Here is a 15,105-nt window from a genome sequence, read left to right on the forward strand (position 1 = left end):
CTCACCCGAAGACAGCTGGGATAGGCTCCAGCACCCCTCGCAACCCTCATGAGGATAAGCGGTAAAAAATGAATGAATGAATGAATGTTAGTGAAAAATATTTTTGCAAATATTTAGTGTTTTCGCTGGCTGACGGCAAATCCAAGCTGGGTTATGAAGGAGTCTTTGTGTGAATTAACACATGTTTGTGAGCACATAAATGACAGCACATTGTCTACCATCACATTGTTTTCTGCTTGTTATAAATAGCCCTGATGAAAATAAACCCACATTCTGTCAAAGATTGTCGCCGCAACAATGGAGTGCAGTGCATCACCTTCTTTGTTTAAAGTTCCTTCACTGTGCACATACAAATACTGTATATGCACACCACTTTTACTCCAATATATCATAGATATACATAATAATGAGTATAAATATTACTAGTGAAGAACACACCAAATGTATCAATCACAACACCAGACCCAATGAAAATTAACTTGTGAAACAAGAAAGTGGAAATATGAACAGGTTCTCTGCTGTGAGGGTTTTTTTCCCCCCCTGATTCTTTCCACCCACTCCATCATGCTCATTTGTGGTTGTTTCCTTACTTAAATCTTGCAAAAGCTGTTGCTTCATCTCTGCCAAATAGACTGAGCAAACCAGTAAAGCTATTGTGATATTTACACATTGCAGCCAGGCATGCAGGGGAGGTGTGAAGTTATTTACTATGTGGTGCCTTGTTGAGTTCATATCTGGTCTGGGTCCAGCAGGTACCGTATCTGTCCATCAATCTATCCATCTATATATCTGCTTTGGAAAAAAAATAACACCTCAGTGCTAACCATGCTGTTTGTTTTAAATACACTTCTCTCCCCTGACAGCTTGCTTACAAACCCGGCGGTAGTCACGCCACAGAATTCAACCAAAAAAAAAAAGTAACTAGAAAAGCATGGTCAGTTGCAAAGAAGCACTCTCCTTGGGTCCTTCAGTGTTTGCTCTACTATATACAGTATGTATCCTCTAAGTTATACATAAAATATATCAAACATATATATGAATATACAGTTTTTGTGCAATAAATATTAAAAATAAATCCATTCTAACAAAATGTTCCACCATTAATCATTCTTTCGCCCACATAGCAAAAATATGCATGCTAGATTAATTAGCAAATCCAAATTGTCCATAGGTATGAATGTGAGTGTGAATGGTTGTTTGTCTATATGTGCCCTGTGATTGGCTGGCAACCAGTCCAGGGTGTACCCCACCTCTCTCCCGAAGTCTGGGATAGTCTCCAGCATACCACTGTGACCCTAGTGAGGATTAAGAGGCATAGAAGATATATATTAATGATAATAGCAATGTTAATATCAATATCAATGTTGATGTCAATGTCAATATCAATACTGATGTTAATATTAATGAAAAATGTTAATATCAAGAGTAATTTTCATATAATAATCATAATATTAATGATACTAATAATCACATTAACAACAATAACAACAACAACAACAACAATAATAATAGATATTACACCTAAATTTAATATATTAAAATTAAATGGTCCACAATTATATTTTTTAATAGTTTTCCGTAACACTAATTAAAAAAGTAAAATATAATAAAAACATCTAAATTTATATAATAAAATACAATGCAGTAGATCATTTTCATCATTGATCTGTCAATCATCCCTTATTCACATTTATGTTATTGTTTAGTGGGGTGTCCAAACTTTTTCCCTCAAAGGCTTCATTCTGAAAAATCAAAAGGACACGAGGGGCCACATTATGTATATATATATATATATATATATATATATATATATATATATATATATATATATATATATATATATATATATATATATATATATATATATATATATATATATATATATATATATATATATATATATATATATATATATATATATATATATATATATATATATATTATCATTATTATTTTTCCTTTTACATTGTTGTGTCTTTTTGCTCTATTTTTCACATTTTTTATGTTGTTTTTTTGTCCAGTTTTATTTCTACATTTTGTTGTGTACCAATAAAAAATGAGCCGCAGGCCGCACTTTGAACACCCCGAGTTAGTGTTTTATTCAAATTTTGACCAATTGTTGTTAAACCAGACTAACACTACATCATCACATTGTTGTTCAGTTTAAAAAAATAATAATATACACACAGCAAGCCCCCTTTTCCTGCTTTTACTGAAGTGATGATGGGATACTTTCATCAGCAATTACGCTCATAAATATTTCATGCTAGATCCATAACCTACTGTCTGCTGTGTTCACTGGCAGCTCACCTCCCATTGTTGTTCACCTCAGAAGAGAAATTAGCACATACGCTACATTTAGCTTCAAAAGAGCCCTTGATGTGTGCTGTGTTTTTGATTTTTCTACATGGTTGTTCAGGATCTAGAGTACACCTGTCCCAGGAATAATTTCAGGTTTGGAGCGCTGAAGCGTATAGAAAGGCAGCCTGTCAAACAACCTTTATGCCTTATTGCCTGTTTTCCTCCAGAGGGGGCGCCACCTGCTACTGCTGCAAGGTTGTTATGTCCTTCAGGCAGTAGATTCTTGGCCAAGGCTTTGCCCACCATGTTGGTAGTTGGTCTTTTCAACCACGTGCTGACAGGAGTGGCATCTTTGGACACAGTTGGACCTGCTGAGAAAAGGAGGAGGGGAGAGGAGGGGGCCAGGAGGAGGATAAGGAGGTATACCTGCCAAAAACATTCTGGCTTCACACGTGAAGGCCACATGAGGATGTTGGCTCCTTCCTCCAGCGTCCGTCCACATCGTCGCCTGAGAGATATAAAGGTGAAGTCTGGTTTTTATTTAAACAGGGGCTTTGGAAGGTGGAAAATTCAGTCATTCAACAGGAAAAAGTCCATTAAAATCGGTCCATTTAAATACTATGTTAATTGTGAAAAGTCTCAGTAAAATGTGTCACATATTTAACATGTATGTAAACGAAATAACACACAAGACCTTATGTTTGATAGCTCTGGCTAAGATAACCCATCAGCAAACGCAAAAAAGTTCTACCAAGAATATAATTGCTGAACAAAAACATCAATTTGGAAGTCCACTTCAGTCTATGTCGTTAATCTGTTCCAAAAAATCTGCTCAGAATCGAATCACTTTTTTCCAATAAGAAACATTCATTTTCTACCGCTTTTCCTCATGAGGGTCGCGGGAGTGCTGGAGCCTATCCCAGCTGTCTTCGTGCGAGAGGCATTCACACTCACATTCATACCTATGGACAATTTGGAGTCGCCAATTAACCTAGCATGTTTTTGGAATGTGGGAGGAAACCGGAGTACCCGGAGAAAACCCACGCATGCACGGGGAGAACACGCAAACTCCACACAGAGATGGCCGAGGGTGGAATTGAACCCTGGTCTCCTAGCTGTGAGGTCTGCGCGCTAACCACTCACCCGCTGTGCAGCCCCAATAAGAAATTATTATATTATTGTTATATTATATAATTATATGAATTATTATATTATTATATATGAGATCTATCAGTCTGGAAATTTATAAAGCTTTGGGACTCCAGCAAATTACAGTGAGAGCCATTATCCATAAATGGCAAAAACATGGAACAGTAGTCAGGGAATGGCCGACCAACCAAAATGACCCCAAGAGCGCAGCGGCGATTCATCCAAGAGGTCACAAAAGACCCCACAACAACAGGCCTCACTTGCCTTGGTTGAAAAGACGAAAACCACTACTGAACAATTAAAAACTGCATTTTGTGTCCTGGAGTTAATTAATTAAAATTAGATGCGGTGACAACAGCTCTGTAGGGAAGGGGAAGGAACAGAAATTGAGTTGTTCATCGTTCTGTGTGAGTTCTATCAACAAATAAACACACTTTAAAGATGATTCAATGATTCCCTAGCCAGAATGTGTCTTTATTGTCCCAACTCTAAAAGAACCACTACCCGTTGTGCTGAGTCACCAATGCGTGGATGCTTCGGTTGGGCACTCGACTAGTTTGGCCGTACAATAACCAAGAAGGTGTATGAAAACCAAGACATAGTTGAGCCAATAATTTTTGTCAAAAAAACAAATCCTTGGAAAAGTAGGGCACATAAAATCCAAGATTCCACTACATCGCCTAACAAAATGTTGTTTAGAAATGCCGATCTATATTTAATTTAATTTCAGTATGTGGAATCAAACTATGGAATGGATTGAGTAAGACCCTCAAACAATGCACCACTGCAACGATGAGCCAATTCAAGAAACAATACAAGCAGTTGATGTTTGCTAAATACAAGGATGAAGAGTCTTGAACCAGTCATGATGTGCTATATATATATATCACTATATTGACAGTTACTATGGTACCCATTATGTCATTGTATGGTCATATCACCTCGTACTTTGGTACGTGACAAAAAATTTAAAAAAACAAACAACCCAAAAAAAAAATTTAACTATATTAGGAAAGCAGGAAGTGAACAAATGTTCCTGATTACTGATTGTAAAAGTACCAGATGGAGGGGTAGGATTTAATAAGCTTTGCTTCTTCATACTCCTTTTGGACATGTGGAACTGTGAACTGATTATGTGATGCATTCAATTGTAATCTGATGCATGTTCAAATGAAATAAAACCATTACCATTACCATAATGTAGTAATTTTGATACAATTGTTGTCCATAAAAATATAATTGAATGTACTGTGGTTGGTGGTGAAGAACTCAATAGTACTCTAGAACCCTATAGGTCAACTTATGTTCAGATCAGCCCAGAGTCCCTAACTATTTCCCCCCTGTAGATATCACATGGAGGTCGAAGGCTGGGGAAGAGAGGACATTGCATCCACTTCACCTGTGGAAGAGGACGCTAACCTTTGAGAAAAATGTGTAGAAAGGGGATAATCTTCAAACATAGTAGCATAGAGTAGTGAACTAGAAGTGTATATCTCCTGCAGCAGAGGTCCAAATGTGCAGGTGGAAGGTCATCCACACACTAAACCCCCAATGATACAGTACAGTACATATCCCTATCTCAGTGTTCTTCATTATCCACTGCAGCTTGTGCTCTGTTTTCTTTGCATGGTTTCACTGGGACAAGCAGGCAGGCTGGCTGGCTGGCTGGCTGGCGGAGAGCTGTTCAACTTTTTCTTTTTCAAACTTTTTAGAAATTTTTAGGTCAGTTGAGTCCGTATGAGAAACATTTTCTACCAGAAGTGCAGGAGAAAATTGAGTGGCAGTCATGACTACTACTTCCACTCTGCAGTAATGTAATCCACATATGCAAATATTCTGTACAGGCTATACATTTTTAATAAGGTACAATATTCTTGCTGTTTGCATCTGTATTAGAAAACTCTCTCAGTATCATGTAGTGCAGTTTAAATTACTGAAAACTCTAGGACAGAATGACGCTCCTGTCAATATAGATGATCTTTGACCAGTGTAGTAAAGCCTTAATAGCAACTATACGACCTTGTCAAAAAGAAGATCTTTTACGAGGGTGCTTACTGTACGTCCAAGCCAGAAGATCGCTGTGTCATGTAGATATAGAGTTGGCCATGAAAAACAACAGAACACTCCTGTATATAGAGGATATATAGAGGATCTTTGAGTAGCGTTTTCTGCAATATGTCGCTTAAAAAAACACATCTTTAACAATAGATGTCACAGTTGCGTTTCTTCTCTGTTAGAGCTTCTGATGATGGTAAATTTTCGCTTCCATAATGATCGACTTTTCGTTTTCTCAGCGCACACCTACCAGAAGGTGGACACACTTGATGGACATAATGAAGTGCAAAAAGGTGAAGTAATAAGCAACATCATTCACTCCATGCAAGGCTCCAGACTGAGACTAAATGGCATTGGATCGACTTTTCTACCATCTTTGTTTACGCATTTTGCCTGGGTCTCACTTTCTTCTGTCTCTCTGGCGACAGCTAGCAAGCTAGCTAGATTTATCTGTCATCAACTGACTTGACAGCAACATACAAATGAGGTAGTTTGCCAGGTAGTGGTGTGTCGGTCATGAACGAACGGGTCAATAGAACTGGTTCTTTTTTGTGGTCGGAATGAACGAGGTCACCGCCCCTAAAATACCCGTTCAGTTGCAAATGCTTTTTTTTTTGATTGGCTGGAGAGTCAGTCCGCCTTTCCTTTTGCAGGGCGGGACTATCTGCGTGCTCCCCTGTCATCCTATCGTTGCGCCTCGCTCTGTGGGTGGGTGGGGTTCGCTGACTGAAAGACAGAGACCGAGAGATTGACCGACACTCGTCGGCTATTCATTCATGACCGACAGTAGAGTCGGAATGAACGTGAACACGAGTGAACGGACTGACTCAAAACGGCTGACCTGGTCTACGCACAGGGTGAGATCACAGGCTAACGAGACATTGACCGAAATGAACGGATCTTTTTACTGAATGAACCGGAATGATCCGGTTCAGTGAAATGAACGGTTTTGCCCACCACTATTGCCAACCCACATTAACTCCTAAAGAAGAAGAAGGGAGGCAAACGCCAAAGTAGAAGAAGGCAGGCCGATGTGTGTGAAAAGAGGGAGGTGTATTTATGTGTATTTATCAGTAATACGGTCAAAATGAGAATGTTGACCTTGCAAGTCGAGCAAGTTTCAGTCTGTCTTTCAGTTCAGTTCTGTTTGCATTACCCATTTTGCATCAACGCTGCATCGCATGAAGGCAATAACCGTGTATGAAGTTTTTGCTGTGGGATACTTTATGCCCTCCAAGTTGAGCCAAAGGTCAGCTGAGAAAGTGCAGCTTCTTTATTTTTTTTAAAATCAACATTAAGTTTTTCTTGCGATGATATGGTTTTGTTTCCATGGCAACTGCCTCTGCCATTTCTCCTGATGTATAATTGAAAGTGTACAAGAAAGTGTACACATCTTGTCCAAAACTCACTTATAAGTAAGTATGTTTTGTTTTTATGGCATGGACAAGTGGGAAAAAGTTTTCCAAGTCATGTCCATATACTGTAACTTTATGATCATTTTTGGCCCTTTGTATTGAGTTGTGGACTCCTGTAGAGCAGCTACACACAATATCCTGCACAAAAAGCTTTCTAGATCTTCCAGAATCTGCTCCTATTCCAGCTGTATTTTCTTGGATTTCCGAAACGGTTAGTTTTAGCCCGCCTCCAGGCACGCCCTCTTGGCTGTGATTGGTTCGAAATGCTCCCGAGAACATCTGAACTAATGCCAAACCCCACTTTGTAATTTTGTTGGTTTCTTGCAAGTTAATGTTTGCAAGAAAAATAAAGTTTTCTCCCAAATCCGACACTCAGCCTCAGACTCCAGTTCTTCGGCGCTTCACCCCTTTAAATATCACATGACAAATGTCCACCAATCACAATATGAAGCTCAAAATGTGTATAAATACTGTTACTGTATCTAATTTTTTAACATTCTCAATCATCATACTGTGTAAAATGACGCTAAGCACTGACAACGGTAAACCCAAGTTAGTTTGCATGTACTTTTTATAGTACATTCTGCACATTATTACCACCTACAGCACTGCAGGGGGGAAACGTCCCGAAAAGAAAAAGAAACACGTGATCTTTTGATACTTGCTGACCCAAGCTCCAATGGCGCTGATGCTGACGAACAGCTAGATAATAAGAGTCACAAAAGCCCCCCAAAAATAATCAATTGAATCAAGTACTGCTGGTTGAAATGAGCTCTCATGAGGTGCACTCATGTTGGCATCATGTGTTACATCGGTGCATCTTTCAGAATAACCCAAACGAAGCCAAAGAAAAAGCCAAGCAAACATTTGGCCAAATTGTGACGGTGGTTCGTACTTCCGGGTCTTCCATATGGTAACAACCGCCAGTCTCTTCCACTGACGTCTGAGATGATGAAAGGTTAGACACACACACACGCTCATACAAACACACATACACACACATTCTGAGTTTCTCTTACTGTAAGTGGTTACCATAGCGACCGCACAGTGAGGCTGATGAAGTACAGTGGGTCCATCTCACGTGGGAGACGGTGTGTATTTATAGACGCAATGAGCGTTATGTGGTCAGAAATGAGATGATACACATGTGTTGCATTTTGCTTTTGTGAGTCACTCCAACCACTTTGAACTACAAATGTGTGATGCTGTTGGAAAGTATGCCACAGGGAATATACAGTGGATTTGGGTTTTGTTTTTTTTATTAATAAATATTACATCTTATGACGAGTCTCCAATCTGCTGGCGTTGCATCAAATGCCGACTTGCATATCATGACATGTTTAATTAAATCCACATTGTGTGGAATTATGAACTAATTAAAATCATTTGATTTCTGAAGCATGTCCCCTTATCTCGCACGAGTAATTGTACTTCCCTAAATGGACATAATTGAATAGCGTCACAGCATTCCATTGTTCCCATGGAGGCACGCGTACGGGACCGCAGTGCAATCCATCATTATCACGCCGCCTCTCATCTCCGCTCACACCTTATAAGTCTTAATGAATGCTTCTCGTGATTACATCCTGCACAAAGTGTTGTCTGCCAAATAATGGCCTCCCATTATTTATAATTGTTCACTCAAAACAGACTTGTAAAACTATAAAAAGACCAATTACTGGGACTGGATGAATGAGACCAAGCGGGATGATGATCGTAAAAATATACAGGGTGATCAATGCGACAGGATTATTACTTATAATAACAATGCAGTGGTGGGTCAACACCGTTTAGTGGAAATGTGCATTCTGACCATAAAATATAACATTCTTTCAGATTCGTTCCGATTGGAAGACATTTAACTGACATATTTGACTGCATCCCACTGAGAGCAATCTGTTGGCATCTTGCAATGTGGAGGTGGCCATACTGATGGTTGCTGCACCGTTGGGTGTCATCCTGGTGTCATCATGTTGAGAAGCGTGTGACATGATGAAGAGGACTGCGGAGATGCCGGTTTTAATTGAACCATCAGCCGTTTAGCCGCTTTGTTGGAGGATGGCGGAGGATGGTTGTGTGGGTGCTGCTGGGGAGTTGAGGTTTGGACGTTCGCATTCGGGGGATAAGGATGGGTGGTCGGGTGAGGGCCTGGTGTCCCTGACTGTTTGTGAATCATATATATTGAATACGGCTGCACGGATGTCGAGTGGTTAGCGCAAAGACCTCACAACTGGGAGACCGGGGTTCAATTCCACCCTCGGCCATCTCTGTGTGGAGTTTGCATGTTCTCCCGGTTTCCTCCCACATTCCAAAAACATGCTAGGTTAATTGGCGACTCCAAATTGTCCATAGGTATGAATGTGAGTGTGAATGGTTGTTTGTCTATATGTGCAATAAGTGATTGGCTGGCGACCAGTCCAGGGTGTACCCCGCCTCTCGCCCGAAGACAGCTGGGATAGGCTCCAGCAACCCCGCGATCCTCGTGAGGAAAAGCAGTAAAAAATGAATTAATAAATATATTGAATACAGGATGTGAACAAATATATGAGTGATTGCTTTAATATGGGAATGTAAATGGTGATGTGCTTGAGATTAAAGGTAAGGGTACCCAAAAGAGAAAAATAATGTGTAGGCCTGGTTCAGGGACCACAAAATGGGTCAACAATTAAAAGTAGTTCTGCAGAGATGGATGTTGATTGAGACTTCCAAGTTCTTGAGTACTTACTAACGCCTCAGTCTGCATTAAAACACTGTTTGGAATACAGCACTGTGTTTGTAGTAGTGCATTGTTTTGCATTGTTTAGAATGTCATAATCTTGTGGAACAAAACTCCTGTGAAGTACAGTATGGATGCTAATATCTCATCTCGATGTCAACCACAGCATCTGTCCATCTTTTGGAATATGTGTTGCCAAAAAAAGGCAAAAAAAAAAAGCCAAAGACGAACCAAAATCAATGCATCCTTCTGCTGCAGATCAACTATAACATCGATCCATTGCTTTTAATGAGCATCACCAAAAAAAAGCGAAACAAACACCCATAATTCATTATGGTTTCACTTAATTATGGTCAGTGGACTTCTAAATAGCACAATGACTCACAATAATCTTGGCATCAACGTTGCCAACAACGCCACCTTGCATCAAGTTGTACTTAAAAATAAAATAAGTGGACCAGCCTGGACACCTCATATGTTGTGTTAATTTATTGCTTGACTTTTTCCTCAGAACGCCAACACTGGTTCTATTTACTAAGACAAGACGTGAATTTAGTTTTGTGGGTGATCAGAAATTAATTAATTACACAATCAATCTAAATTAATCTAATACATTTGTCTGTTTTCCTAGTCTCCTTCCTCCAAACAGGCAGGAAGTGGTTTCACTCGCATTACTTTGAGCACCTTGGTGCGTTTGTTCCGTAGAACAACGGCAGGAACGGAGTGTGCCTTCTTGTCATACAATCTCTTTGTCTTAGTGCTTGGAGGCGGAGCTGCAGAAGAGTGTAATTACTTTCTCTGAACAGCAATGAATGTAACGTAATAGAAATTAAACTCGCGTCTAGTGACGGCCCGAGATATGAATGTGAAATTGTTTGGTACTTTCCATTCTCTGAGACATGAAAACAAACATGCACGGTGTTCAGATTAAATTTCCAAACACTATATGCAAGTAATATGTGCAAATGTCTGAAACGCAAAGATGAATATAATCTGTGTGGGTGTTGACTTAAAGCTAAAAGCTACTAAAGTGGGTTAGACAATATTGCCAGTGTTTTTTTCAGGTCCTATTTAGCTCTAAAATATAGTTTCATGACACATAGTACAAGGCAAACTTTGCTCATTCATCAAACACAATCTATCCTTCATAATAAATGTGTTGGATGCTCTTGATCCACGGTGATTCACTCTTGATTGCTTGTTATTTAAAGCATATTTTGGGATCATTACATAAAGTGTTTGGAGTACAAAGAGAGTAGAGCTGAAATATGACATTGCGTAATCAGCATTTTAATGCTGTCAGAAGACCATCCTATATTTCCCCTTCTCTCTCTCTCTCTCTCTCTCTCACTCACTTTCTCACCATGAATTTTTCATAACAAATGACTGTGATAGCGGTCGGAATGGAAAAGTAATGCAGCGCTGAAACAAAGCCGCCGGTTGATCAATAAAAACGTCTGTAAATGTCAGATGTTCGTTTTATTCTTCCCCCAATTTGAGTGTTCCTAAGGTTGTTTAAAATGCTGAAAACTAAAAGTGCCTTCCGCAGAACATGGCACAACGTATATACACACACGACAAAAATATACGTCCAACTGCACACTCTAATGTGGTCCAATAGAAACAATAGATGATAATAATGGCTGCACGGTGGAGCAGTGGGTAGCAAAGTGGACGCACAAAGTAACATTCCTACTAACCCACCACACCACCATCCATGTATAGATCTATGCACAAAACCCATGCCAAAAAACCCCCACATATATTCCTGTCGCAAGGCATGCTGGGTAGCTTATGGTACTCTCCCAACATTTTGCCGTGGAGGTTGTCAGAGAAGAAGAAGGAGGAGTTAACACACGCTTATATTGTTACAATGGGCGACCCAGCATGCCTTGCGGGCATTTGGAAATAACAGTTTTTCCAAAAAACTATATTGTCCAACAATTATGATACCGATATCAGCTAATACCAATATGTGTAACATAACATACAACATTTTATTAATATCGGTTGTTGTGATCAGGAAAAGGAGGTTAACACGTAGGTCACACAGTCAGGAGATCGGGAAGACCTGGGTTCGATTCCCTACTTGGCATCTCTGTGTGCATGTTATCCCCGCGCATGCGTGGGTTTTCTCCGGGTATTCCGGTTTCCTCCCACATTCCAAAAACATGCTAGGTTAATTGGCGACTCCAAATTGTCCATAGGTATGAATGTGAGTGTGAATGGTTGTTTGTCTATATGTGCCCTGTGATTGGCTGGCGACCAGTCCAAGGTGTACCCTGCCTCTCGCCTGAAGACAGCTGGGATTGGCTCCAGCATAAGCCCACGACCCTCGTTAGGATTAGCATCATAGAAAATAGAGTTAAAAAATTTTAGTTAATAAAAGTTAATAAAATCAAAATAGCTTTTAAGTGTTAGTTAAGTCCGCTTTTTTCCATGTGGCCCCGAACTCCTGGGTTATGTACAAATATTAATTTTTTTTAAATAAATACATGTTAGACAAAGGGTGACCCCGACAGCACGTTAACACAACACAACACATAAATCAACAGCTAAGCGCTAAACATGACTAAACTATTATTTCCAAATGTCTGCAAAGCATGCTGGGTAGTCCAACAATATGAATTGTGAAGAATAAAATCATGGATACTTCCTCCTTCCTTTCTTACTTCCTGATGACCCCCTCAACATATTTTGCAATCTAGCAAAAAAGCCTGATGTGGCCCACGGGCCGCAGTTTGACTACCCTTCCCATAGGAGGTAACCAAACATACACTGAATCATTAAGTTAGCTTTCTCTTATATTTGGACTATTTTATTCACTTTATTTTACAGCTTTGTCCTGTTTTGGGTTATGGGTGAGCTGGAGCCTATCCCAGAATCCCTTCATTAATAGAAAAAATGTTGTTAAATTAGTATACCCTTATTAAAGCAGATGGATTGTGTTGGATCACGTTGTGTACCTAATATTGTATCGAACCTGCTATCATTTCTCGCTATCAAACTTCTTTTTTTCTCTCCCTTGCAAAATTCCCTTCCCCTCCCCTTCTCGTATGTCCATCCAACGCTCTCCACTCTTAAAACTCCTCTTTTTTTTTCGAACTGAGCGTTGAGGCTGAGTCTGGCGCACTGGAGAGGAAGTCAAGTCGTGCTGGACTGGACTGACGCGCCATACCTCGCAACTCGCAACCTTTATTTAAACAAACAAAAAAAACAAACATGTCCACACATGATGATGGCATGTATGTGTTCGCTTAGCTCTACGCGGATTTCTACTTGTTTTATCTGAATTCCTACAAGGCATGGATTTCCTTTTTGTGTGCTTCTTTCTTTCTTGGTGAGTCGCAAACTCTGCTTTGGACTTTTTTTCTCCTTTTTTACGCACGACGCTATTTTGACAGCACTTCATCAACTCCTTTATGATGTGTGATATTTTTTTGCGCACATGTTCTTTAGTTCCAGTGTCTGCGGTATTCGGGGGAATCAGCACAGCGAGAGCAGTATCTATTTGGACAACATCACGCGTATATTGGATAGATTACTGGACGGCTATGACAACAGGCTGCGACCTGGATTTGGAGGTATGTTTAAATCATGTATCATACTTGGTTTTATCTCAGTTTTATAGTGGATAAAGTTGCACACAAGTTGGCAGGTTGGACATGTGGCTTTGATTGACATCTGGGCAAATAGAACACAGGAGAAATGTCCTAAAAAGGAAGTTCAGGAAGTAGTCATTTATTCATCCCAAAACTATTTATTGATATTGTTGTGTAAAAATGCATATTGTTTGATTTGCATGTTTCATTTTGGATATTATTCATATATTTATTGTTATTTATATGTATGTGTAATTATTTTAGAGGTGTTTGTCATAACACTATTTGATTTGTATACACTGTTGAATATTTATTTTATATTTACATATTTATGTGTATATATTTTAGATTTTTTTCAAATTGATTTAGTTTAGTTTAGCTGTAAAAATGCTTATTTTATTGGTATATATTTTTATAATTTTTTGAATTATTATGTACTGTATTGATACATACATATGTATTTATTTCTTTTTAATAAAGATGTGCATGCCTACATATGATTCTAGTCTAGCCTATATGACCCACTCCCATGCTGTAGGTCAGAATTTAAAAATGCATGTATTTTGATTTGCATATTTTTTATTTGCATTTGATATTTTTTTTGTATTTTTCATTTTTTGTATGTATATCGTATATCATATATTTATTTATGAATGATAACTTTGAGGTTTTTGTGTCAACATATGCAACGCTGAAATGCCAATACGACTTATTCCACACTATAGGTCCAGTCACAGAAGTCAAAACAGACATCTTTGTTACCAGCTTTGGACCTGTTTCAGATGTGGAGATGGTATGTAAACGAGCACCCACCAAGATTAATTCACTTCTTGTCATGCACATGCGTGTGTGCGTATGCGTGTGTACAGTATGTTCATGTCATTATGAAAAGACACTAGAACAAACGTGTGCTATTTCTTTTTCTTTCCTGGTAACTCAACTCCTGGCTCTCCCAGCCTTCATTATTCCAGCATTTGGGCATGATGTCATTAGTGCAGCTTAGTCGGAGTTTAATCTGGCTGACAATCCCACCCCCCTCGACCCCCCCCTTTCGTTAGAGATGTGGCTGATGTTGCGGACGGGATAGGCTGCATCGTGGCTACTCCTGACATGGGATAGGCCAGCCAGGCTAGTGCTATATGTCTCTTGAATGTGACGCTCTTCAAGGCTTTAGGCTTTTCATGTGCTTTCTAAAGCCTGCTTGGACCCAAAGTGGGATGGTGGTGGATCTCTTTGGCAAGGCACGGGGCAGCTAGCTTGCTCGTTTGACCTCAAAGCATCCAGGATTGACTCTCATTTAAGGCTGAGGAGCTTTCAGTAATGTGGCACAGTTTATTTACTGACAGAGATGTTGAGATATGATTATGAAAATAGGACAGGTTTGGAAAAGCGAATGGATGTTGAGGAAGTTTAAGTAATATAATGTATATCTGCCATTCAGGTCAAACAAAAAAGGGAGCATTTTTGTAAAAGCATAATTAATAAAGCTTCTACCACATAGTAATGAAGTAGAAGCAGTGTTTTTTTGTAGTCTCTTGTTACAGAAGCAGGTCTTCCAATAATAATAATACTATGTTTGGAGACAGAAATGTGAGTTCTCTTTGCCAGCCAACGCTAATGATCTGAATAATATGAAGGTATAACACACATTTTCAATGTTTTACAAAGAAATAGTATACAGTGTTCCCTCGGGGATAGGACCCCAAAATAACCCACAATAAGTGAAACCTCATTTGTTTACAATTTGTATATGTTTTAAGGCTATAAAACCGCCCACAATACACTCTATACACTTTTCTCAGACAGGCATTAACATTTTCTCACATTTCTCTCTTGTTTAAACACTCTCAAAGTTCAAATTCCATTT

At 39.2% G+C, this 15,105-nt stretch overlaps 2 protein-coding genes across 8 annotated transcripts in view; one reads left to right on the forward strand and one right to left on the reverse strand.

The window, feature by feature from the left end:
- LOC131138364 (gamma-aminobutyric acid receptor subunit beta-2-like) overlaps positions 1-15,105 on the reverse strand; it is a 213,119-nt gene that overhangs the window by 44,357 nt on the left and 153,657 nt on the right. For 2 of the 7 annotated variants that reach the window (XM_058087210.1, XM_058087209.1), the window contains exons 1-2: positions 5,506-5,552; positions 2,728-2,809 (exon numbers count right to left, since the gene is read on the reverse strand). In XM_058087210.1, the coding sequence (XP_057943193.1) occupies positions 2,728-2,809; positions 5,506-5,537 (114 nt within the window). In that variant the 5' untranslated portion in view covers positions 5,538-5,552. The other 5 variants (XM_058087211.1, XM_058087212.1, XM_058087213.1 and 2 more) reach the window with 4 other exon arrangements.
- The window catches only part of gabra6b (gamma-aminobutyric acid type A receptor subunit alpha6b), a 31,674-nt gene continuing 29,291 nt past the window's right edge, over positions 12,723-15,105 (forward strand). Inside the window, exons 1-3 of the mRNA XM_058087224.1 lie at positions 12,723-12,976; positions 13,096-13,220; positions 13,964-14,031. Coding sequence (XP_057943207.1) covers positions 12,942-12,976; positions 13,096-13,220; positions 13,964-14,031 — 228 coding nt within the window. The 5' untranslated portion in view covers positions 12,723-12,941. The remainder of the gene's footprint in view (positions 12,977-13,095; positions 13,221-13,963; positions 14,032-15,105) is intronic.

This window comes from Doryrhamphus excisus, chromosome 11 (assembly GCF_030265055.1).
Source record: "Doryrhamphus excisus isolate RoL2022-K1 chromosome 11, RoL_Dexc_1.0, whole genome shotgun sequence".
NCBI lineage: Eukaryota > Metazoa > Chordata > Actinopteri > Syngnathiformes > Syngnathidae > Doryrhamphus > Doryrhamphus excisus.